General features: G+C 32.8%; 3 protein-coding genes across 12 annotated transcripts; 2 read left to right on the top strand and 1 right to left on the bottom strand.

Moving 5' to 3' along the window:
- The first annotated feature begins 8,657 nt into the window (after window positions 1-8,657).
- On the top strand, window positions 8,658-11,587 carry LOC105787595 (patatin-like protein 3). 2 transcript variants are annotated; one of them, XM_012614065.2, is made up of 6 exons: window positions 8,658-8,845; window positions 8,969-9,156; window positions 10,310-10,472; window positions 10,550-10,711; window positions 10,809-11,114; window positions 11,185-11,587. In XM_012614065.2, the coding sequence occupies exons 1-6, from the start codon at window positions 8,732-8,734 to the stop codon at window positions 11,407-11,409; spliced, it is 1,158 nt and encodes a 385-aa protein (XP_012469519.1). In that variant the 5' UTR covers window positions 8,658-8,731; the 3' UTR covers window positions 11,410-11,587. The 2 variants fall into 2 exon arrangements, with proteins under 2 accessions (XP_012469519.1, XP_012469520.1); XM_012614066.2 differs by having other exon boundaries at window positions 8,665-8,845; window positions 10,313-10,472.
- LOC105787596 (peptidyl-prolyl cis-trans isomerase CYP40) lies at window positions 10,256-24,832 on the bottom strand. 9 transcript variants are annotated; one of them, XM_052624631.1, is made up of 9 exons: window positions 24,408-24,821; window positions 23,175-23,675; window positions 22,941-23,028; window positions 22,813-22,865; window positions 22,445-22,549; window positions 21,971-22,046; window positions 21,694-21,731; window positions 21,521-21,580; window positions 20,170-20,807 (listed from the first exon to the last, which is right to left on the bottom strand). In XM_052624631.1, exons 1-8 carry the CDS (start codon window positions 24,576-24,578, stop codon window positions 21,527-21,529), a joined length of 1,086 nt encoding a protein of 361 aa, XP_052480591.1. In that variant the 5' UTR covers window positions 24,579-24,821; the 3' UTR covers window positions 20,170-20,807; window positions 21,521-21,526. The 9 variants fall into 9 exon arrangements, with proteins under 9 accessions (XP_052480585.1, XP_052480584.1, XP_052480583.1 ...); XM_052624632.1 differs by having other exon boundaries at window positions 20,170-20,686; XM_012614069.2 differs by having other exon boundaries at window positions 21,479-21,580; window positions 24,408-24,820.
- On the top strand, window positions 20,242-20,939 carry LOC105789430 (patatin-like protein 3). Its single transcript, XM_052624637.1, has 2 exons — window positions 20,242-20,519; window positions 20,590-20,939. Exons 1-2 carry the CDS (start codon window positions 20,242-20,244, stop codon window positions 20,600-20,602), a joined length of 291 nt encoding a protein of 96 aa, XP_052480597.1. The 3' UTR covers window positions 20,603-20,939.
- Window positions 24,833-25,069: the final 237 nt, after the last annotated feature.

Below are 25,069 nucleotides of genomic sequence, written 5' to 3'. Positions count from 1 at the left end.
GCTATTTCAGAGGCCATGAAAGTCGGGTATTTTGTCTGGCCCCTTGGAAAGAAAGGAGCAGTAAGGCATTCGAATATTACAAGTCTTTTTCGAAAATTTCCCCGATAAATGATGAATATTATAATTTGAATCCAAAAAAATGTTGTATGTTTATATTTAACAAAAATGTTAATTAAATTTATAACTTTAGGTATGTTTCAATTTGCTCCTGAAATTGGTATGATTGGATGACCATTTTTAATAAAAAGTACTAACAACATAAATGAGGGTAGAATTTGACCAAAAATGCAAAGTGGCGAAACCATTTCTGTTATTTTAATTGGACTGCTCAATACATGCATATTTTCATCAACTTTAGACCATTGAATCTTCCTGTATACTTGGGACATTAATTCTAAAAAAAGATGCCATTTCTATTGGAACCCTAACAAGCCACATGACCGCACACTTCTCCCACTCTCTCTCTTTCTTCCCATAATCATTTTTACCCTTTTCCCTAACCTTTTATCCTCTATAAATAGAGCTCACGCATTGAAACCAACTATAGCTTCAAAAGACTAGAGCTATAAACCATTAATACTTCCTTTCATAACATCACCATTGTAGCCAGCCATGGCCAATTTGAGATGCAATTGCTTGTTTTTCCTATTAATGATACTTGTTTTGTCCCATGAAACACTTCTCTTTACTGAGGGAAGGAGCTTGGAACTGAAGACAAGGTTAGGGCATGGCAATTTATTCGGTCATGGTGAGGGTAATGGGAAGAGCATTAATGTAGCCATCCCAAGTCCTTTGCACCATGTTTTCAGGTCCTTGGAAGGATATATAGACGCTTTTCGACCCACAACCCCTGGACATAGCCCTGGTGTTGGCCATTGATCCACCACTAAGATGTTTGCAATTTGTTGTAGTTCTTAGTTTAGTTTGTATGCAGCTTCATGTTTCTTGCATTAGTGCTTGTATTTGTTGTATCTCTACCTTTTTAATAAAATCTTTTGCAATTAACTTTGGTCTCACTTAACTCCAATGCCTATTGAGAATCATATCACAATATCAAACATTGTCTTAATAATATTATTTCCTCCAGATAAATATATATATATATATATTTGTAATCTTAAAAGTGAATTATCCTAATATCATCTAAATCAAATTATAAGAAGAAGAGTGAAAAGTTTATTAAAAACAAGTTCGTTAGTCAAAGTAGAGAAGTGGGAGGTAACAAAGTTATGAAAAGAGAATATGGTCAAAGTTACTTCTCTCCAAAACTGTAGGGTCCCATGCTTTGCATGGGCCATGCAACTTCTTTACATATTATTCTTTTCTGTAACCCTCAATAAAGATGCGTTCATAATCTGTTCGCTAAGTCACAGGGAGAATTTAGGTTGAAATTTTAGGGGTGATATTATTGAAAGAGGAAGTTATGAACATGAAAAAATTAGTTTTTATGTACAATAAAATGGATATGAAAATGTCTTAATTATAAAAGTAAAAAATAAAATGTGATTCATTAAAGTTATTTTTTCATTGAAAATTCATCAAAATGAATGATATAAAGCTTATGCTTATTCAAATGATAAGTTATTCTATATATTTTTCTTAGTTTTTTTCGAACTCAACGTATTTACTGTCAGTAACAGTGATTAATTCCCTGTGTTCTCTAGGATGGAAAAGTAAACGATTGACCATGAAATGTGGAGCATTCCCACGAGTGAGGATCGAACCCTTGATCACATAATTAAGAGATAAAGTGAGCAACTACCACATCACTCCTCGTGATTATATTGTTATGAATCTTTGAATTCTTACTTAGATCAACATTTTTTTTGTGTGTGTTTCTTTTTCCTTCACAATATAGTGTAACATATTCCATGATTGATTCTTTTTTATCTTCTCACATTTCCCTTTGTTTTGTGAAGTCTAGTTTTAATGTGGTTAAATTTTGCTATTACTCTTTGTACTTTACAAAAGTTGTAGATTTAATCCTTGTACTTTTATTTGGTCATTTTAGTCTTTGTACTTTTTAAATTTTAAAATTTCAGTCCTCATCAAACAATAACTATATATTAAATTCATTAAGTAAAGTTCTATTATTTCCAAAATCTAATATGTCAAACATATTATCATATGTATAATGTCATGTTAGCTAATTATTTCCACATATTACTCACTAAAATCTAATTGATGGATTAACAATTGTCGTTTGTGTCAAAAACTGAAATTTTAAATTTTAAAAGTATAAGGACTTAGAATGATCTAATTGGAGAAAATGGACTAAAACTACAACTATATACATAATACAGATTAGTAATTGAATTTAACCAAACGAATTTAATTCCTACTGATTAGGTTAGGGCTAAAATTTCATATTTTGAAAAGTACAGAGACTAAAATTGATCAAATAAAAGTACAAAGGCTGAATTTACAATTTTCACAAAATACAAAGACTAATATCAAGGTTTAACCTTTTAATTTTAGTTTTGTACTCGTCACATGTGAAAAATATTGCAAGTACCAACTTGGGTTTTTCTTTCTTTTTTCTCTTCAGACAAACATATTAAGAAAATAAATGACTCTTGATTCTTGAATTCGTTGAATAGAAGAAAAAAAAGGAAGAAACGTTGAAAGGAAAAAAACATGAATGATTTCCCTGACAGGTTTGCCTTTGCAGGCTAGCTGTGAAAGTCTTCACTTTGTCTGGGGGCTTTTAACTTGGGCCAAATATTATATATATGTGAAGACCATGTAAAGGGGATCCCACATTCGACAAACTACCTACTGCACGAAACTCCATTTTATATATTCACTCTTTGTGCACACTTCACATGTATAGAAAATTGTCTCATGGAATCCTCATTCATGCATTTTGAGCATTCAGGTGGCCTCACATGCACTTATTGTAATACATTTTTTTCGATTTTCTAATAAAATTATAAATATGAGAGATAAAAAAGTTAAATATCTATTAAATAATTATGTTAAAATCAAATGTCCGCAATCGAATCCCGCCAAAAAAAATACTATGAAATATTCCGCCAAATTTCATTAATATTATATGATAGTGTGTTAAGTAGTAAATAATAATACGTGCGCACACAAGAGCTCTCAATGAAGGTTTTGGACTCTAGTTTCGAGTTTCGGGTCAACAGATATTAAAGAAAAGAAAAGCAAATTAACAAAGTTTCTACTTTCAAAAAGGCACTAATAATAAACCTAAACATTTCAAGGAATCTTCGACCAACCCCAAAACTTTTTGTCTATGAAGAAGATATTATATTATATACAAAGCCCCCAACTTGGCAACTACCTTCCACAGGCTATGGAGATGTTGTCCCTTGTGTTTTTTTTTTACATACTTTAATTACACACCCTATAAGCTTCAAGTGGTGGCTATAAGGCTATTGATGTCGTAGGGACGGAGCCAAACCGGTGTAAAGTTGAATAGTGCCAGCTGCCGCAGCCTTTTAAACTGTAGGAACCGGCCAAATAAATCAGGGATAGTGGGGAGGCGCATGAGATAAGAGTAATATTATAATTAAGGTGAAGTACTAATCTCCCCCATATTTTTTTAAACCCTGGTGGTGATCAGCCTTTGAGCTGTTTGAAGGGTAGGGGTTAGACTGATTTTATATATGCATAGGTATGTATGTCCTAGGTTTTGATTAGCCTTTTAGGTCTGATTATGCATGGTCCGATATGTAGAATATGCGAGATATAATTTAATTGCTCACGCACACAGCTGCATCAAAAGCATGTCGTAGAGTATAAGTGGAATAGCTGGATATTATTGATTACTTACTCGGAAAGAGCATTAAAAATGAATAAACTAATAGTATATAAGATGACTGAATCAAACAAATATATATATGTCGATTTTTCGAGTTTTAGATTTGGTCTCTACGACGACAAAACCTTGTGGGTTCAACTACAAAGCTCCCAAGTTGAAGCACGCCTTGTCTAAAGCATATATATATATATATATGATTGTATACATGAACTTTAATTTGGTACAATTATACATATAAAATTTTAATTGTGGTTCAAATATATACTTGAAACTTTAATTTTGATTTAATCATACACATTTAAAAAATTAATGCATCAAATTATTTATATATTGAATAAATATAATTATTTATGTATGCAATATATAAACATAAAATGATGTTATATCGATAATTGTATTAATAATTTATAAGAATTGGATCAAACTAAAATTTCATGAAACCAAATTTTATGTATATAATTGCATATTAAACTATAGTTCACGATAGTTTTGAGATTTATCATTTCTTTAATTGAAATGACAATGTTAAAAACATTAAAAAAAACACGTTTGCATTAATATTTGTTATTTTATAAATAACATCTCTATTGAATTGATATCAGATTAATTCGTTAATATAAGTATATATTATGAATATAATACATAAGGAGTGTAATGGACAAATAGCCGGTGAACAAAATTAATGAAGTCAAAGCCCACTACCAATAAAACCCAAAGTCCATAACTCTATACAAAGTTTATCCTCGAAACCCATTTCCCTGGGTATTTATAGGAGTGACAACCACTCGAATATCTATAAAAATTATTATTCGTATTAAATTTAAAATAATTAAATTATCTCTTGTTATTCAAGAAATCGAATTAATTATATGCAAAAATAAAATGAATATCTAAATACTAATTTTCCAATTGATTTTTCCATTACAAATATATTGGATTAATATTTTATTTTTATAATTTTATGATAACTTCTCATCATCCTTTAATTAATTGATACACCATCAATACATCTAATAATTCAATACTACTTGGAAGTCAGAAATATTATCCTTTTATAACTATATATATATATAAAAGGTGAATCTAAAATTAGTATTTTTAAAAAATTAGATTTAATTGATATTTGTTATAGAATTGTTAGAATGTGATGACGTACCACTAGCATCGAATAACACAATGCGACATGAAAACCTAAAATTGTGACATGTGGTTAGCATTGACAGTTTAAAAAATCTTTAAAAATTATAAATTTATTTCATGATCAGATGGAACTTAGATAAATAAAATGTCCAGGTGCAAAATGTTATTTTGTCTAAGTTCATTCCAGATATAATATTTTAGTAATTTTATATAATTTTAAATTTCAAAATAACAATATAAAAACTTGATTTTTTAAGTTGTGCTTGTATTTTTAGAATTTTTTTGGTATTTTCTGATATTTTTAGTTTGGGTAAACTACAAAAATAGTCACTTTTGTTTGCTTCATATTACATTTTAGTCACTTATGTTTTAGTCACTTACGTTATCGTTTTGTTACTAAGTGGTCACTCTACCGTTAAGCTCCATTACCTCCCTAATGGTGGTCCTACGTCGCAATCCAAATTAAATTTATTTAATTAAAAACCTATATTCATCCTAGCAACTGGACATCTAAGTTGACATTTAAACCCATTTGGATTGCCACGTAAGACTACAGTTAGGGAGGTAACGGAGTTTAACAGTAGAGTGACCACTTCGTAACAAAACGATAACGTAAGTGACTAAAACGTAACGTTTCAAACATAAGTGATTAAAATGTAATCTGAAGCAAACAAAACAACTATTTTTATAGTTTACACTTTTAGTTTTTTTTATTTCTCAAATATATTTAGAAAATTTTAGAATTTTTAATACTTTTCTGGATAATTTTCATCTCTAAAAAGTTTCTCTGATCATCTTCAATAAAGTCATGGAATTTGCTTTATTTTTCCATCTTTGGCTTGTTAGTAATTATTATTTTTCCTAATTTTTCAATTTTTAAATATTTATTTGTTTTACGATTTTTAATGAATTTTTTAATTATGATTTTTTTGTTAGTGAAAATGAAAACACCCAAAAATCTAAAATAGTTGGATGACCGAAAAGAAAAAATTAAATAGTTGAGTAGTTATTTGGTAACTTTTCATAGTTGGATAACCAAAAAATAATCTCATAGTGATTATTAACGTAGTTTACCCAAATAACATTTAATAAAATATAATATTTGAATTTCAATATGTACAAATTTTTCTTCTAGGGGGACACAAGCCTCCTTTGCACCAAAATAAAGTGAAACAAATGCTCTCCTCAAATCACTCCTTTATTATCAAAAACTACACACTTTAGAGAGACTCCACAACATTCTTAATTACAACTGATGCTGATTAGCAAATCATTGTGTGAAACAGGTGAAAATTGAAGTCTAGTTCTTGTAGAACATGGAAACCTAAATCTGATTTGAAATGGTTTTGTGTGCTTGTCAACTACCCACAACATCTTCTAAATAATATGTGAAATGGCAATAATAAGAAATAAATAATCAACCAAAGGGGACATACATACATACATGCAAAATGCTTTTTCGGTCAAACAAGAGGAGCCCTTCACTCAAGGTTCTATCCTTGTCAAAAAGTTCATAGGCTCTCACTCAAGGCTTGGGCTGCAGTCAATCTTTTCCTTATTCACCCAATGCTTAACAAAATCCCTAGCCCCTTAGAACTTCTGGCCTAGGTGCTTTATCAAAACTTGGACCAGCTTTTGGAACAGATCCAAAAGTCCCAGACTATGTTCGGGCCCAAAATGGCGCCACGAGGGCAGGCAAGGGTTCCCCCCCCCCCAAATGGCAAATTCTCATGTTTGTCCCTTCATGTTTTTAAAATTATAAGTTAGTTAACGGTAAAAATACATTTTGTCCCCTCAAAGATGAAAAAATTTCAGTTTAATCTCTTTAAAATTTTAAAATAACAAGCATATACAAAGATAAAATTATACTTTGACCTCTTTAAAATTTTATAATTTAATTGACCCCTTAAAAATAAACTTCTGGCTTCGTCCTTACCCAGAATGAAACTGAATTCTGGATTTATCTTCTGTGAATTTGAGACCATTGCAACATCCTCCTACGAGTTATCCCCTCGGAATCTAACCTTCCTTGTGGCCCTCAATTTGGGAAGAAGAATTTGATTCATTTTCAATACTTAAATGTTTGTATAAGTCTACTCTTTTGAGTAATTTTACGTAAGTGATTAAAATTTTATTCATGAAAAATTAATTAGAAACTGGAATTTTATGGGAAGAAGAAGAAGAAGAAAAAGATCATGAAAATCGTGGGTTAAACAATTTGGTCGCGCAGGTATGAAAGCTTGACTGAATAAATCGGCATAATTAATGGCTGTTGGGGTCCCTTGTTTTCCTTTTTCTTCGTAGTGAGAGACACCTCTCATCAGTCTCCATGGTTCCCAACAGCAAGCATTTATTATGGCTGAAACAATTAGGTAAACCTTACAAGCTATTTCAACCTATTATGAAAGAATGTAGGTTCGAATTATGAAAATGATATTGTTGCGTGGGATAATTACGAATTTTAAACATGAATCATAAAATGAACATGAAAAATACTAAAAAATAAATAAACAAATTATTGTTCTATATCAAATAAAATTTTAAATAAAATATGATATAATATGATCAAAATATAATAAAATTAATGTATGTTTAGTCTTTAAATTTAACAATTTATATTTAATATCTAAACATTTTTCTTGGATCAAATTGATACATAAACATAAAAATTATCAAATGAATAAATAAATTTGAATTAGAAGACTATGTTTTGATTGAGTGGAAATGTTAAATCAAGAAAAACTTAACCACTAAAAAGTATCAATTTGTTTTATTATTTTTAACTTGAATCAATAATTATCTTATTTAGGTTCTTAAAATTATTATTTTAAAATTTTAAAATTTATAAATTTCTTTATAAATTTTGATATTTTTATAAATATTTTATCTGAATTTTATTGTTCGCATTAATCCTCTGAATTACGTATTTCATTAAAATGTGATAACATGATACTTTAAAGATTGTGCCATGTTATTTTTAAAAAATTAAAAATTATAAAATCGAGAAAAGTGACATGACAAAATATCATGATATGCACAATCTTAAAGTGCCACATCATCACACATTAACAAAATTCAAACTCTAAGACCGAATTAAAAAATATCAAATTTCAAAATTAATATGAAACTTAAAAAATTTAAAAAAATTCGTGAAAAGTTTATATTCATATAAAAGCAAAATGCAAAAGATCCAACATTAAAAAAAAAAAAATCAAAGTTGACTCAATATAAATTATGAAAATGAATGCAATCGCAAGGCCAATCCTTATCTATCCACAATAAGTCCATATGAATAAAACAAAAAGCAGGTAGGTAAATACAGTGTTTGAAAACTCTAATAGTAATACTATTAGCGCAATTCGAACTCAAATTACATCTAAAATGATAAATACTTTGATCATCAAGTCAACGCAGGGATTATTTACTAATATTTTTAAGAGATTACAAATATATTTACATTTAAATGATCATGATCAAAATTAAACATTTATCATTAAAATTTATACATGTTTAAATCACATGCATTTTTAATTAAATAACTCAAAAGTAGGTTAAAAGTGGAAACAAGTCTTCTTTTAGGTAATTATAAAAGCTTATTAAGCAAAAGCAAATAATGCATGTGAAGTAGGTAAAATCACCCCCAAACAAAAACAATATAAAGAGAAAAACCAACCAACTATATTCTCTTTGAATTAATTAATGTTCAAAATTCTCTCACTCATTTACTATAAATATGCAGTTTCAATGCTTCCTATTTCATATTTGTAAGCTTTTACTATTGTTCTCAATTACAGAATCATAATTATGGGAAACAGTTGTGGGAAAAGGAAGATGGTGACTGTGCTGAGCATTGATGGTGGTGGCATTAGAGGCATAATTCCAAGCGTTCTTCTTGCATCCCTTGAATCCAAGCTTCAAGTATGGACCCTTTTTTGGTTTACCATCATCATTATTTATCCGTTAATTTATATTTTTTGAGTTGATTATTGTGGTAGGAACTGGATGGTTAATTTATATTTTTTGAGTTGATTATTGTGGTAGGAACTGGATGGACCAAATGCAAGGATTGCAGATTATTTCGACATTGTTGCAGGAACAAGCACAGGTGGATTGATAGCCACCATGCTTACAGCTCCCAACAAGGACAATGGACGACAACCTTTGTATGAGGCAAAGGACATCACCAAGTTCTATTTAGAGCATTCCCCTAAGATTTTCCCACAAGACAGGTTCTAGATGTTTATTTTTAGGATTATGATTCAGATTCTAATTTCATCTCAAATTTCGAAATTTTCTAATTGAGTCTTCATATTGTATCATTATAGTTGTGAGTTTGGATATTAAATGCTAGCTTGAAATAAGAAGTGAAGTATATTTAAACACATGTTGACTAAGGGCCAATTTAGTATTGCTTCTTAGAAACACTTTTGGGATAAAAGTATTACTAAACAATATACTTTTTAGCTTTTCAAAAATGATTTTGGAACAAAAGATGCTTTGTAAAAGTACTTTTTTGGCCAAAAGCGGAAGCAGAAAAACTTTAAATTTTGCCTAAAAGTGCTTTTTGGTCCAAAAGTACTTCTGAGAAGTAATGCTAAACTAGTCCTAAGTACTAGCTTAGTTAACATTGTTGTTGTTGCAGCAATTTGGAGGCTGAGGTTTGAGTGCACTTAACGTGCAATATCTTTCAATTTAATTAGTTGGTATTTGGAGGTTTACGAGTAGTTTAAGAAATGTATCAAAAGAATTAAACACGTATATATTGCATCAATAGCTTAGACATAACAAGACAAATAAATAGCTATGTTGAAGGAAGGCCAAAACATTTAGGAGAAGTTTCGATTTGTAGTTTGTCCTAAGTTAACTGATCCTCAATAGGTTGGTATTGTCTCTAGTCAGGTTTTCGTTTCCCAACTTTAAGGAGAGTCCAAATACCTAAGGCGATGGGTTCATAGAGCAAGAGCACCTTGTCAATATCGGACCATGTGTGGCACACAATCACCTATCAAAGGAAATATAGACATTTTGACAAGGTTCAAACTTTACTATGGTAGGTGCAACATGTATGGTCCAATCTCGATGAGGTGCCCTTATTCTGCAAACTTATCGCCTTAGGCAATCAGAGAGATAAAACTCTAACCAAGGATAATACCAACTTATTAAAGATTACATTAACTTCAAACGGATGACACTTTGAAGACTTTTTACGAATAAGTTAACCTTCCCTGAATAAGCTAACAGGTATATTGATTCTTTGATGACTCAATCAAAAGATTTTGAAGCTTAAAGATCAATTTAGAATTTGGATCATAGCTTCAAGACTACATATAATTCAATTACCACTTTTCTATTGATTTATGACATTAAAATGTTATAATTTAGCAGCATAAATACATCGACGGGACCCAAATACGACGGAAAGTACCTAAGATCACTGATAAACCAATTACTAGGAGACATTACTCTAAAACAGGCATTGACTAATCTTGTTTTACCAACTTTTGATATCAAGCTTCTTCAGCCAGTTATCTTCTCAACCAATGATGTAAGAATTATTGTGTTATTTCTAATATTATTTATATTTAGTCATTAAATCGACCTTAAATTTTTTTTTTAATTTAGGCAAAGGTAAACGATTGGAAGAATGCTAAACTATACGATGCATGCATCGGTACCTCAGCTGCTCCGACTCTTCTACCGGCACACCACTTCGAAACAAAGGGTTCTGATGGCAAAACTCATAGCTTTGATCTCATCGACGGTGGAGTTGCTGCAAACAACCCTGTGAGAATCCAACCAGGCTATATAGCTCATAGGTTGTTAGTAGCTAACAAAATTTGTGATAATTTAAAGACCATTTTAATGTGAATTGTATGTGTAGACTCTGATAGCTATCAGCCATGTTCGGATGGAGAGTTTCAAGCAAAACGCGAAATTTAATGATATTGAACCAATGGATAACAAGAGGATGCTCGTGCTTTCGCTCGGAACCGGTATTGCCTCCATGGATGCACCAAAGTATGATGCAGTTACAGCCAATAATTGGGGAATGTTGGACTGGATCTTCCTCAATGGGAACACACCACTTCTTGATGCTTGTGGGCAAGCGAGTTCCGATATGGTTGATTTTCATGTTTCTGCTCTTTTCCGAACCTCTAGGTGCAAAGAAAATTATCTTCGCATTCAGGTACAGTTTAATAGATTTGTAACGAAGCTACAAGAATTACAATATGCGTATTGACATCTTGTTTGAATAGGATGACTCGTTGACCGGCGCAACATCAACAGCTGATATTGCAACCGAGGAGAATCTGCAGAAGCTTGTGGAGATTGCAAACGAACTCTTGAAGAAACCTGTTTCGAAGCTGAATTTTGAGACCGGGAGACTAGAGGAAGATGAAGGACTCACAACAAATGAAGAAGCTCTTGCTAAATTTGCCATCAGACTCCATGAACAACGATGTTTTCGTCTTAGTGCCTAAGGGCATGCAAGAAAATTGAGATTTTTCCCCTTGGAAAATGTTGTCTTTGAATAAAAACTTGGGAGTTTGCTTGTTTGTTTCGCCTCTAAATAAATCGAGAAACTAAAGTTTTCTCGAAGATTAAGCTATGTCTATCAGACTTAATATAAATATATATTCGATACGGTATATTCATTTATTTTCCAAGTTTTTCCACTAGAAATATCGTATCCCTATAACCAAATCCGAAAATGCAGAAAACATGGGTGTTAGATGTAGGTACTTCAAGAAAAATGAAACTATAGCAACATAGTAGACCTATCAATTTTGACACAAACTCGAAAATACCCGAATCCAAACCTGATAATATCTATCTAACCATAAAAAGGTCAACAACCCGAAACAATTCAACCCAAAATAATCCGAACTCAAAATGACCAGAAATAATCCAGCTCAAAAGAATAGAGTGATAGTCTGTAGGACTCCATTACACAAAAAAAGAACAAAATTATACCTGATTTTTTACTAATCTGGCCAGATTATATCGAGAACAAACTCGAAAGACGGAATACTTGATAATGTATGCAAAAAGGAAACAAAATTGATCCTTCAAGTAAAAGGCAGCATACATATCAAATTATAGTTTACTAGAAAAGTAATACCTTTGGGTAATCAGAAAGCAAATATGAAGATCGTTGGTGTACCGTGATATACTGAAACATTCTAGAGTAAGCCCTTTTCTCCTGGTCTCGTCTATCAGCAATCTGCGGTAATTTTACGAAAGCAGTTACCTCCAATGATGAATTTAAAGGGAAGTGTAGGAAGGAAAGCATTAAATGTTTAACATGTTTAATACAAGTATAGATGATGGACAGACCTTCTTCCTTTCGGCCGCAAGCTCTTTCTTTATTCCACCTGAAAGTGAAGAAATGTATATGATAAGCAAAATGTAACAGAGGTAAATGATGATTCGACATTAAGTTCCATATATTTCTGCATGCAAGTTAACCCGGAGACACAACTATGCCAGACCCTTTTTCAACTTCGAAAGAGTGAAAAGGAAGGGAATGGAAGAGGGAAGGACCAAGCAAAGAATCGTACAAATCTGTTAAAATTTTCTGTTGTTATTTCACAAGAGACAAGATTGTACAGACCATCATTCGGTTCTAAGTCCAATGCATTTTTAAAGCTCTCCACCGCAGCATCGATGTCATTAAGTCCCATATATGCCTGACATCAATGAAAAATGAAAGCACTTGTGAAAAGCATCCAATGTAAAAATACAATCACCCATTTAAGAGTTTGAAGCAATTTGCATTTCGGTACAAACACATAGCATGCCTGCATTTTAGCCTAAGAATAAGAAACGGCACCAACCAGAAAAAAAACACAGACGAATTTGACCATTCGAGAATAAGTAAAGCATCCAATGTAAAAATACAATCAACCATTTAAGAAATTGAACATTTAGCATTTCATTACTAACACATAGCATGCATGCATCTTATCATAAGAACAAGTAACGATGCCTAACCGGCAAAAGCACATATCTAAATAAACAAGCAAGGTTCCACCCTCAAAATAGTTCCGATACTAGGCTATGTCATAGAGATAGTAAGTATTAGACCTGGCCTTGATGAAAGAAAGCTTTCACATTATATTCTCCATCACGAATTGCAAAGTCTGTGTCCAACAATGCTCCTTTTAGATCACCGAGTTTCAATTTGCAGGCCTAAAACCAAGAACAAAGACGGTAGTTATACGAAAGGAAATGAACATCAATTTCGCGAAAACAATATGTGTAAGCAACAACGAGCAACGAAGTAGAGAAACTCCTTACTATCACATACTGCCAAACCAATCATTACAGAGTTGATTCAAGTAACGAGAATCTAAAATATGAGAAAGAAGATTGAAATGATCTAAATTTTCCATGCTAGATGCGGATCTCCATCTGTAACACTCAAAGAACACCATCGAAATCAACTCAGAAGCGGATCTCCATCTGTAACAGCTCGATTTTGGGCCTAGTCGTAACAGTGGTTTCGGGACCACAAATTTGACAAGAAAAAAATTATTTTTATTACATTTTTATTGTCTAAGATTTCACAAAATGATTTCGTAAAAATTTCGTTCGAAAATTTCGACGTTTGGGCACTCAATTTAGTTAAAAGGACTAAATTGTAAAAAGTGCAAAAGTTGAGTTTTACATGTTGAGGTGTCCAATTCTTATGAAATTTTAAATTAGAGGTCCTTATATGGTAATTAGACCATTGGTTAAGTTGGTGAACAAAGTGAAATAGGATATTTTTAAGTTAAGGGCATTTTGGTAATTTGGTAATTAAAATGAATTAAAAAGACAAAATAGGCCAAAATTTCATCATCTTCAACCCGATGGCCGAATTTTACAAGGGGAGAAGCCATAGTTATGGTTTTCAAGCTTCTTCCAAGCTTCATAATAAGTGATTCCAAGCCCCGTTTTTAATGTTCTTTATGTTTTTGGAGTCCCGGTAACTTGATTTAGCTTGTTCTAGCAACAATTTAACCTAGGGTTTATATTTGGAAAAATACTCATAGGTGAAATGTGTTTATTTTGATGTTTTATGGTAGGATATGAAGCTATAAATTATGTTAAACAACTTTTGCTAAGCGATTTTAAGTGAAAACGAGTAAAACGACATAATCTGTAAAAATACCTAATGTTCATAAGTAAGCGTTAGAGTGGGAATTTGATGTTGCCATAGAAGGGAAAAATGTTCATCATATCATAAAACATAAGAATAAGAGATGAAGTTTAATTTCCGAGCTTTGGTTAAAAGTGTAAATATGCAAAAGTTTAGAGGCAAAATCATAATTTTGCCAAAGTTCGAGTCAAGGACTGTTTTGATGAATGAGAGTGTTAAATAAGTTAAATGTGTTATTATAAGTCAAGAAAGATGAGAAATTGACTTTGATTAGTGAAAAAGAAAAGTGAGAAATTTCCTGGTTGAACCTCCGGAATAGAAAAGATATGAATGAAGTGACGGTAATGATCACATGTGTGGCACGGACTGTGTGCAGACCACTATGTGAAAGTGATAGTAATGGTCACGTGTGTAGTACTATGTGCAGGCTACTACGTGTATCGAGTATCATTGATTGTAACGGTGGTTGCTATGTGCTGATTCCGCCGGGTACCATTGATTATAAAGGTGGTTACTATGTGCTGATTCCACTGAGTATCAATGACTATAAGGGTGGTGCTGTGTGCTGATCCACCGTGTATCTGTTATTATTCCGAAGTGTTCATCGGGAAATTGACTAAGTGAAAATACATGAGATCATGTAACGAATAAGTGTAATTGAATAATGAATATATGTGTGAAATTGAATTGAACATTGACTTGAAAATGGAAAAGTGAATTTTGAATTGAATAGTGATCCAAAGTAAAAAAGTGAAATTATGAAAAAGTAGAATTAGCAACAAAATAGTTTTGGACAATAACAGTAGTGTGTCTTTGAAAATCACCAAAAATGGTGGAAATTGAATTAGAGAGTGAATAAGATATGAAATGAAAGCTTAATGAGTCTATTTTTACATAAAGAAACAGAGCAAGCAAAAGAGTTATATATTTTGAGATATTTGAATTTCAGTGAGGCAGGGTCGGATTGATTTCGGAATCCCCTATTTTGATTTTGGAAAATAATTAAAAATTGTAAAAAAATAATTATGAGTTATAATTTACATGCTTGGAATCCTTAATGAGTCTATTTTCAAAGGAAACAAACGGAAACATCATCAGAATTCTTTACAATGAGATAATTCATTTTTAGTGAAGAGTGGTCGGAATCGTCAAACAGCGAAACAGGGGAAACTTTAAAGAATAAACTGTACTATTTGTCTAAACCAAAAATTATAAAAATTTTATGGTAAGAAGATATGTGAGTATAGTTTTAGGAAAAATTAACGGATCTTAATTTGGAGCTCTGTAGCTCCAGATAAAAATAATTTAGTGACTCTGACTTAGATAAACAGCTTTGAATATACATGTGAGTGAATAGTGAAATTATAGTTAATGTTGTTTAAGTGTGTTATACACATTAAGGATGTGGAATGGAGAGGAGGAGGAGGAAAATTGAGAATTATATGAATGATTTGTGTATAATTGGTCATACGCTCGATTATAATTGATGGACGATGAAATAGAAATGATGCTTATATTTGTGCATTATTTATCATGGTTTAAGCTCATGTGGGAAAATAAAGTTTCATAGTATGTGTATATGGTATATTTGGAATATGATTTGGCATGAAGTAATGTCATGAATGGTTTATGAATTAACATATGTTGGTAAGTTTGATATATGAATAAATGTTGTGCTCATCCATGCTTATAATGCTTATGCCATATGTTTATTTGGTTAACATATTTGATGTACATGCTTAGGCTTTGGCCAAGTTGTGGCTAGATTATGCCACGTTAAACTTATAAGTTATGCATTGAAATGGTAAGTGCCTAAATGGAAATATGCTTGTGATCATGACAAGGTGGTAAGGTTTAAATTATGTAATCTCTAGTGAAATGGTTTATCATGTGGTTAGTTCCAAAAAGAATTATGTTTAAATGCACTAGCTTGAGACTATGGTTGAATGATATGTTTATGTCTTGTGTGATATGCATAGGAAACGGGTGTGGAAAGGTAATGAAATAGTAAGTTCATATTTGAAGTGAAAAATGACAAAAAAGGGGATGATGAGTTGAATTGATGTTTTTATTTAAGCTAAAGTGATATTTTCATTGCAAAATTGAGAATTTCATAAATGTGTTAATGAATGGTATAATCGATAAACGTTGAGTTAAATGGTAAATACGTATTAGTATTGAACTTACTAATATTGAATTGTACGTGAATTATATGGAAATTGCTAATGGAATGATCTGAATTAAAAGAAATATTGTGGTACTGAAATGTACACTAGATTGAGAAATTGACTTGAATTGTGAACATGAGAATTGTGAATTAAATGAGATGAACAAATAGTGAAAGCTATAAGACTTGGTTGAATGATTATGTATTGGACCTCATAAGCCTTATTTAGCAACTTAAAGATAATAATTTGAAAGTTTTAATTTGGATGAAATTTTACAACTCGGTATAATATGTTACAAGTGTATGTGTTCTAGTAATGCTTCGTACCCTATTCCAGCGTCGAATACGGGTAAGGGGTGTTACACCATCAAGATCGAAGATCTCCTTTTAATTTCTTTCGAAGTTTTATTGAGTTTCTTTATGTCTTGTGGTTATTCTGACTTTGAGATGTTTGTATTTACAATTATGAACTAATTCACTAGATACCTAAGGAAGATGAAACCTATGATCAATAATTTTATTTAATGTCTATTTTTACGTAATAAATACTTGATTCTTGTTCTCAATTTATATGCTTATTTCTTATTTTCATATTTCTGGGATATTAATTCATGTTTAATGTGCTTAATTCAGTGGAGCAAAAGTCCCTGTTTAATAGTAGATTAGCATAATTGAGTGGAGTTGCATAGATCGAGTTAATACGATGATAAGGGTTTTAATTAGAAAGAGATTTTAATTAATTAACCTAGAGTCAGTTGTTCTTACTCTCGAAAGAGACATTAACATAATTTAGGGATTTTTACGGATCAAAATACAAGTGAATAAATCGTTTAATTCAGATTTATAATAATAGGTGAAGTTTAGGTGGATTCTTTCCTGGGATTTGTCTATCACATTTGTTAATATTTTATTATTTCCTTGATCCATTCTCTGTTGCGTTCTTAATTAAATTAGTTTAGTAAATTTGGATTAAAACACATCACTCCAAATTGTCGGCTAAATAATAGAAAAATGGTAATTACGAATACTTTTAATCCTCGTTGATACGATATTCTCTACTCACTATAGCTATAATATTGTTCAATATGTACTCTTGCCTTTGTCATATTTATAGTTAGTTTAGTGACCATCATCCACAATTTGAAAGACAAAGTGGTTTAGCTTTTAAGGAGAAAAGCCATTGTTTATTCTAGTTCTCATTTTTCAAAGTACTTGCTATCACCATATGTGTCTAATCCATGTTTAGAATTAAATTTTGGTAATGTATGGTCTTCCAAATACCAGTTTTTTATAAAAAAAATCAGGTATACACATTTAACATATACTCATATTAGATACACATTTTGAATTTCATACTAAATGTTCTTAACTTCTTATTATAATACTATGCGAAAAAATTTATACAAAGAGCTAAACAAGCGGGGCATTTAAAAGAACATCTAAAAGATATGCAAACCAAATATAGGAAGATATTGTCTTCAAATGAGGAAAATTATATATTTGGTGGGACATAAAAAAATTACTTGCCACACAACAATACTTAGATATATATATATATATATATTTGAATTTACATCAGGTTGGATGCAAGCACCAAAATGAATAATTGATTCAATATAAATCATTAAAAGTATTAAAATAAACAATTAATTTCACTTTAATTAAAAAGCTAACTAATCAAAATAAATTTGGAAGAGAACTCATGCGTTTACATAAAATTAGACTCAAACATGAGATCTCATGCATATATTAATCTTGAGATATCAAATACAATTTCTTTTCCTCATCTTTGAATAAAAAATTATTGACAAAAGATGAATTTTAAAATAAGTTCAAATCATCCATTATTGCAATTGATGCTACACCAGGAACTGATTTTTTAAAGGGCTGTAGCTAATTCATCCCGCATTATAAATACCAGGGACTGAGACCAGAGAACTCACTTCATTCTTTCCTAGCTTTCTCATACTTACTGTTTTCAAAGAGACATTCAAGTTTATTGATTTCCTACTTATGGAATTCAGACCCATGCATACATTTGCTGTCTTTCTTCTAATTGCCTGTCATTTATTTCTCTCACTGGAGGGAAGACTGCTAAAATCAGTGAGCAAAGATGATCCAAAGCAAGTATTCCCACCCCCTCCACCAACTGAAACCTCAGATTTTGGTGACTCAGTTGAAGGCTACAAAGAGGATTTTCGACCCACTACACCAGGGAACAGCCCTGGTGTTGGACATTCTTGTCCAGAAGATGATGAAGATATTGCTGAACGACAACCAGGTAGCTATAGCCTGCAGGGCAATGGCAAGCAGTCAATTGCAAGAGATGAAGACGGTTTTCCACACACCACACCAGGGAAAAGCCCTGGTCCTGGACATTCTTTCGAAGATACTGATGAAGACGTTGAAAAGAAACCATTAAGCATTAGCAAGCAGGGCAATGGTAAGCATTCAATTGCTGGGATTTGATGTGGACTGAAAAGCAAACTGGTATTATGCTTGTAATTAGCTATAGTTATTCAAAAATTATTCAAAAAATACACGTTTACATGCATATTTATGCATTTGGTTCAGAATGTTGGTTCGGATAAGCATGACCAACTCCAGGGCTGTGCCCAGCAATTGAATGCTTACCATTGCCCTGCTTGCTAATGCTTGATGGTTTCTTTTCAACGTCTTCATCATTATCTTCAAAAGAATGCCCAGCACCAGGGCTGTTCCCTGGTGTGGTGTGTCGAAAACCATCTTCATCTCTTGCAATTGACTGCTTGCCATTGCCCTGCAGGCTAAAGCTACCTGGTTTTCGTTCAGCAATATCTTCATCATCTTCTGGACAAGAATGTCCAACACCAGGGCTGTTCCCTGGTGTAGTGGGTCGAAAATCCTCTTTGTGGCCTTCAACTGAGTCACCAAAATCTGAGGTTTCAGTTGGTGGAGGGGGTGAGAATACTTGCTTTGGATCATCTTTGCTCACTGATTTTAGCAGTCTTCCCTCCACTGAGAGAAATAAAAGACAGGCTATTAGAAGAAAGACAGCAAATGTATGCATGGGTCTGAATTCCATAAGTAGGAAATCAATAAACTTGAATGTCTCTTTGTAAACAGTAAGTAAAAGAAAGCTAGGAAAGAATGAAGTGAGTTCTCTGGTCTCAGTCCCCTGGTATTTATAATGCCCGGAAGAATTAGCTACGGCCCTTTAAAAAATATCAGTTCCTGGTGTAGCATCAATTGCAATAATGGATGATTTGAACTTTCAATAATTTTTTTTTTAAATTCATCTTTTGTCGATAATATTTTTATTCAAAGATGAGGAAAAGAAATTGTATTTGATATCTTGAAGGTTAATATATGCATGAAATCTCATGTTTGAGCCTAATTTTATAAATGTGCGAGTTCTCTTGAAATTTATTTTGATTAGTTAGTTATTTAATTAAAATTAAATTAATTGTTTATTTTAATACTATTAATGATATTATATTGAATTAGTTATTCATTTTAGTGCTTTGAATGATTTATTGCATTCAACCTGATGTAAATTCAAATATATATATATATATACACACACATATAAATCTAAGTATTGTTGTGTGGCAAGTATTCTTTTTACGTCCCACCAAATAATTTTCCTCATTTGAAGACAATATCTTCCTATATTTGGTTTGCATATCTTTTAGATGTTCTTTTAAATGCCCCGCTTGTTTAGCACTTTAACTTAGGCAAAGGAAAACGATTGGAAGAATGCTAAACTAGCAGATGCATGCATCGGTACCTCAGCTGCTCCGACTCTTCTACCGGCACACCACTTCGAAACAAAGGGTTCTGATGGCAAAACCCATAGCTTCGATCTCATCGACGGTGGAGTTTATGCAAACAACCCTGTGGGAATCCAACCAGTCTATATAGCTCATAGGTTGTTAGTAGCTAACAAAATTTGTGATAATTTAAAGACTATTTTAATGTGAATTGTATGTGTAGACACTGATTGCTATCAGCCATGTTTGGATGGAGAGTTTCAAGCAAAATGCGAAATTTAATGATATCGAACCAATGGATAACAAGTGGATGCTCGTGCTTTCGCTCGGAACCGGTATTGCCTCCATGGATGCACCAAAGTATGATGCAGTTACAGCCAATAATTGGGGAATGTTGGACTGGATCTTCCTCAATGGAACACACCACTTCTTGATGCTTGTGGGCAAGCGAGTTCCGATGTGGTTGATTTTCATGTTTCTGCTCTTTTCCGAACCTCTAGGTGCAAAGAAAATTATCTTCGCATTCAGGTACAGTTTAATAGATTCGTAACAGAGCTACAAGAATTACAATATGCGTATTGACATCTTGTTTGAATAGGATGACTGGTTGACGGGCGCAGCATCAACAGCTGATATTGCAACCGAGGAGAATCTGCAGAAGCTTGTGGGGATTGGAAACGAACTCTTGAAGAAACCTGTTTCGAAGCTGAATTTTGAGACCGGCAGACTAGAGGAAGATGAAGGACTCACAAATGAAGAAGCTCTTGCTAAATTTGCCATCAGACTCCATGAACAACGATGTTTTCGTCTTAGTGCCTAAGGGCATGCAAGAAAATTGAGATTTTTCCCCTTGGAAAATGTTGTCTTTGAATAAAAACTTGGGAGTTTGCTTGTTTGTTTCGCCTCTAAATAAATCGAGAAACTAAAGTTTTCTCGAAGATTAAGCTATGTCTATCAGACTTAATATAAATATATATTTGATACGGTATATTCATTTATTTTCCAAGTTTTTCCACTAGAAATATCGTATCCCTATAACCAAATCCGAAAATGCAAAAAACATGGGTGTTAGATGTAGGTTCTTCAAGAAAAATGAAACTATAGCAACATAGTAGACCTATCAATTTTGACACAAACTCAAAAATCACCCGAATCCAAACCTGACAATATCTATCTGACCACAAAAAGGTCAACAACCCAAACTCGTGTAACCAGAACCTGACACGAAACAATTCAACCCAAAATAATCCAAACTCAAAATGACCAGAAATAATCCAGCTCAAAAGAATAGAGTGATTGTCTATAGGACTCCATTACACAAAAAAGAACAAAATTATACCTGATTTTTTACTAATCCGTCCAGATTATATCGAGAACAAACTCGAAAGACGGGATACTTGATAATGTAAGCAAAAAGGAAACAAAATTGATCCTTCAAGTAAAAGGCAGCCTACATATCAAATTATAGTTTACTAGAAAAGTAATACCTTTGGGTAATCAGAAAGCAAATATGAAGATCGTTGGTGTACCATGATCTACTGAAACATTCTTGAGTAAGCCCTTTTCTCCTGGTCTCGTCTATCAGCAATCTGCGGTAATTTTATGAAAGCAGTTACCTCCAATGATGAATTTAAAGGGAAGTGTAGGAAGGAAAGCATTAAATGTTTAACATGTTTAATACAAGTATAGATGATGGACAGACCTTCTTCCTTGCAGCCGCAAGCTCTTTCTTTATTCCACCTGAAAGTGAAGAAATGTATATGATAAGCAAAATGTAACAGAGGTAAATGATGATTCGACATTAAGTTCCATATATTTCTGCATGCAAGTTAACCCGGAGACACAACTATGCCAGACCCTTTTTCAACTTCGAAAGAGTGAAAAGGAAGGGAATGGAAGAGGGAAGGACCGAGCAAAGAATCGTACAAATCTGTTAAAATTTTCTGTTGTTATTTCACAAGAGACAAGATTGTACAGACCATCATTCGGTTCTAAGTCCAATGCCTTTTTAAAGCTCTCTACCGCAGCATCGATGTCATTAAGTCCCATATATGCCTGACATCAATGAAAAATGAAAGCACTTGTGAAAAGCATCCAAAGTAAAAATACAATCACCCATTTAAGAGTTTGAAGCAATTTGCATTTCGGTACAAACACATAGCATGCCTGCATTTTAGCCTAAGAATAAGAAGCGGCACCTAACCAGAAAAAAAACACAGACGAATTTGAACATTCGAGAATAAGTAAAGCATCCAATGTAAAAATACAATCAACCATTTAAGAAGTTGAACATTTAGCATTTCATTACTAACACATTGCATGCATGCACCTTCTCATAAGAACAAGTAACGATGCCTAACCGGCAAAAGCACATATCTAAATAAACAAGCAAGGTTCCACCCTCAAACTAGTTCCGATACTAGGCTATGTAATAAAGATAGTAAGTATCAGACCTGGCCTTGACGAAAGAAAGCTTTCACATTATATTCTCCATCACGAATTGCAAAGTCTGTGTCCAACAATGCTCCTTTTAGATCACCGAGTTTCAATTTGCAGGCCTAAAACCAAGAACAAAGACGGTAGTTATACGAAAGGAAATGAACATCGATTTCGCAAAAATAATATATGTGTAAGCAACAACAAGCATCGAAGTAGAGAAACTCCTTACTATCACATACTGCCAAACCAATCATTACAAAGCTGATTCAAGTAACGAGAATCTAAAATATGAGAAAGAAGATTGAAATGATCTAAAATTTTCCATGCTAGATGCCTAAACCTATGAACTATTGAAACATTTTCAAGGAATTCGAAATCTTACAGAACTGTTTGTAAATATCTGAGACTTGATCTTCCGCAACTTGGAGCTTTTCGCTGTTCAATGACAAATTAAAAAGGAGTCATGGCAAAAATATCATGATCATCAAAGCAAGCAACTAAACTATGCACCTTCATCAATGCCTTCCAGCTCCCAACATTCGTCCGAGTAGCGCAAAGCCTTCCAATATTTTCTAAGAGCAATTTTGTAGTCTTGTTTCTGTAACAAGAAACAGCTAGGAATATCTAGTGAGAAAATGCACCATTGTTAAGCATTCATAATAGAGCATACACCATGCACAATCTAGAAAAAGGGAACAAAAGGTGCAAATTATACCACAAAGCCCTTGTGATTATATCAAATACCTTGTATTGTTCATTTCCAACTGCTTTGATTGAGTCGACTGCCTCTATCCACCAAGAAATTTCATCGAATTTCTTGTCAAGGTCAGCAGGCCAATCAGGATACATATCACCATCCTTAAAAAAGTTTGATATTCCATCGTCTGCCCCTTCGGGAATTTCTCCACAATCTGCAATTATAACCTCTTGAGTGGGGTAATCACCATCGTCGGTAGCAACATGCTCAATAGAACGAACAACACCCATTCCTTTTATAACTTTCCCGAACACCACATGTTTTCCATCAAGATGAGGCGTTCGAGTAGTCGTAATAAAGAATTGAGATCCATTAGTATTAGGCCCCATATTAGCCATTGATAACATCCCTTTTCTTTCATGTTTTAACTCGAAATTTTCATCTTCAAATTTCAAATCATAAATGGATTCTCCCCCAGTTCCATCACCAGCTGATATATCCCCACCTTGTATCATGAAACCTCTGATAATGCGATGAAATCGCACGTCCTGTAGATTAACATTGTTTACCCTGTCACTTACAAAAGTGAATAAAACAAATTCTAAGGCTATCTGCATAAAAAAGCTTGTGTTCTTATGAACATAAGAACCCCATGAAATTGATTACACAAAGGTAAAGACAAAGTGGGGAACAAATCTAATTCTCTGTAATAAATGAAATGAGTGAAAACATGTGAACTGAGTGCATGCAATCATTCAACCAAAGCAACTGAACCATACCATCATTATGCTTCCCTCTATTCTCAATTTTAAATATTATGTTTATACATGCAGTAACATCAGAAGCAAACTGCATTACTATTGCATCATTTATCACTTTTACCTCAATTCCAGGTTGTTTAGTAACCCTAAACATTTTTACTCCTAAAAGAATTGTACTTTTTATTATCAAATAATACACAAAATGGAAAGAAAACATGTAAGCTCTAACAAACAATCATTTATTAAGATCTAAAACTGCTTTCCAGCTAAATTTTCATTAAAAAATACAAAAAAAGGCTTTTTACTTCACAAAAAAGTCAAAACAACCCCCCACTCCCAACCCCTTAACTTTACCATCCACTAAACTCAAATCAAAGAGTGCTACTGCTAACACTTTTTGACAAACCAGGAAGAAGGAAAAAAGAGTAAAATATAAACAAGGCATGGTCTCCATGCAAATTACATATATATAAATATCACTGTTGTATATAAGAAAGAGAGAGAGAAAAGGGTGAAAACCTTGTAATGCAGAGAAGCACCAGTGTTAGGTCCAATGCCTTTCTCACCTGTGCATAAAGCCCTGAAATTTTCAGCAGTTTTGGGCACAATATCCTTATACAACTCAATCACTACCCTTCCTTCTGGTTCTCCACCTATACTTATGTCCATATAACATCTTGGGTTCACCATTTTTCTCCTCTCCTCTCTCTCTCTCTAGCAACTCTTTAGTTCCAACCCAAAACAACCCTAATCCTACTTTTTCCTCTCCAATGAAAGAAGGGAAAAAAAGGGTCTTTATGGCTTAACTTGTTCGTCTGCCGTGTTGGGTTGTTTTGGCTGCTGAAAGTGCTGACCCAACGGCACTGCTGTAGCTGTAGCTGCTGCTAGCTGCTTTTTGAGTTTTGCCTGTTCAGTGATTGTACGTTTTAGCTGTTTCCTGTTATAAAGGGTGGAGGGTGTGTTATAATCTGTGGGTTGGTGTATGATATATTTGAGGTTTGGAACCGTCAGATTATTTGTCTAGGGAGTTACATGACACGGATTTTGAGGTTAAAGGATGGGATGTTGATATTAGGAGGCCGTCCAAAAGACAGGATTTTGGTTTGGCCTTTGCACCCGTACGATATGTCGTCTGGTTGTACACTAGTACTGGGGTTTTTTACAAAAATATTATAAAAATA

Source organism: Gossypium raimondii, chromosome 2 (genome assembly GCF_025698545.1).
Source record: "Gossypium raimondii isolate GPD5lz chromosome 2, ASM2569854v1, whole genome shotgun sequence".
Classification (NCBI taxonomy): domain Eukaryota; kingdom Viridiplantae; phylum Streptophyta; class Magnoliopsida; order Malvales; family Malvaceae; genus Gossypium; species Gossypium raimondii.
This window is presented reverse-complemented; position numbering and strand designations above follow the sequence as displayed.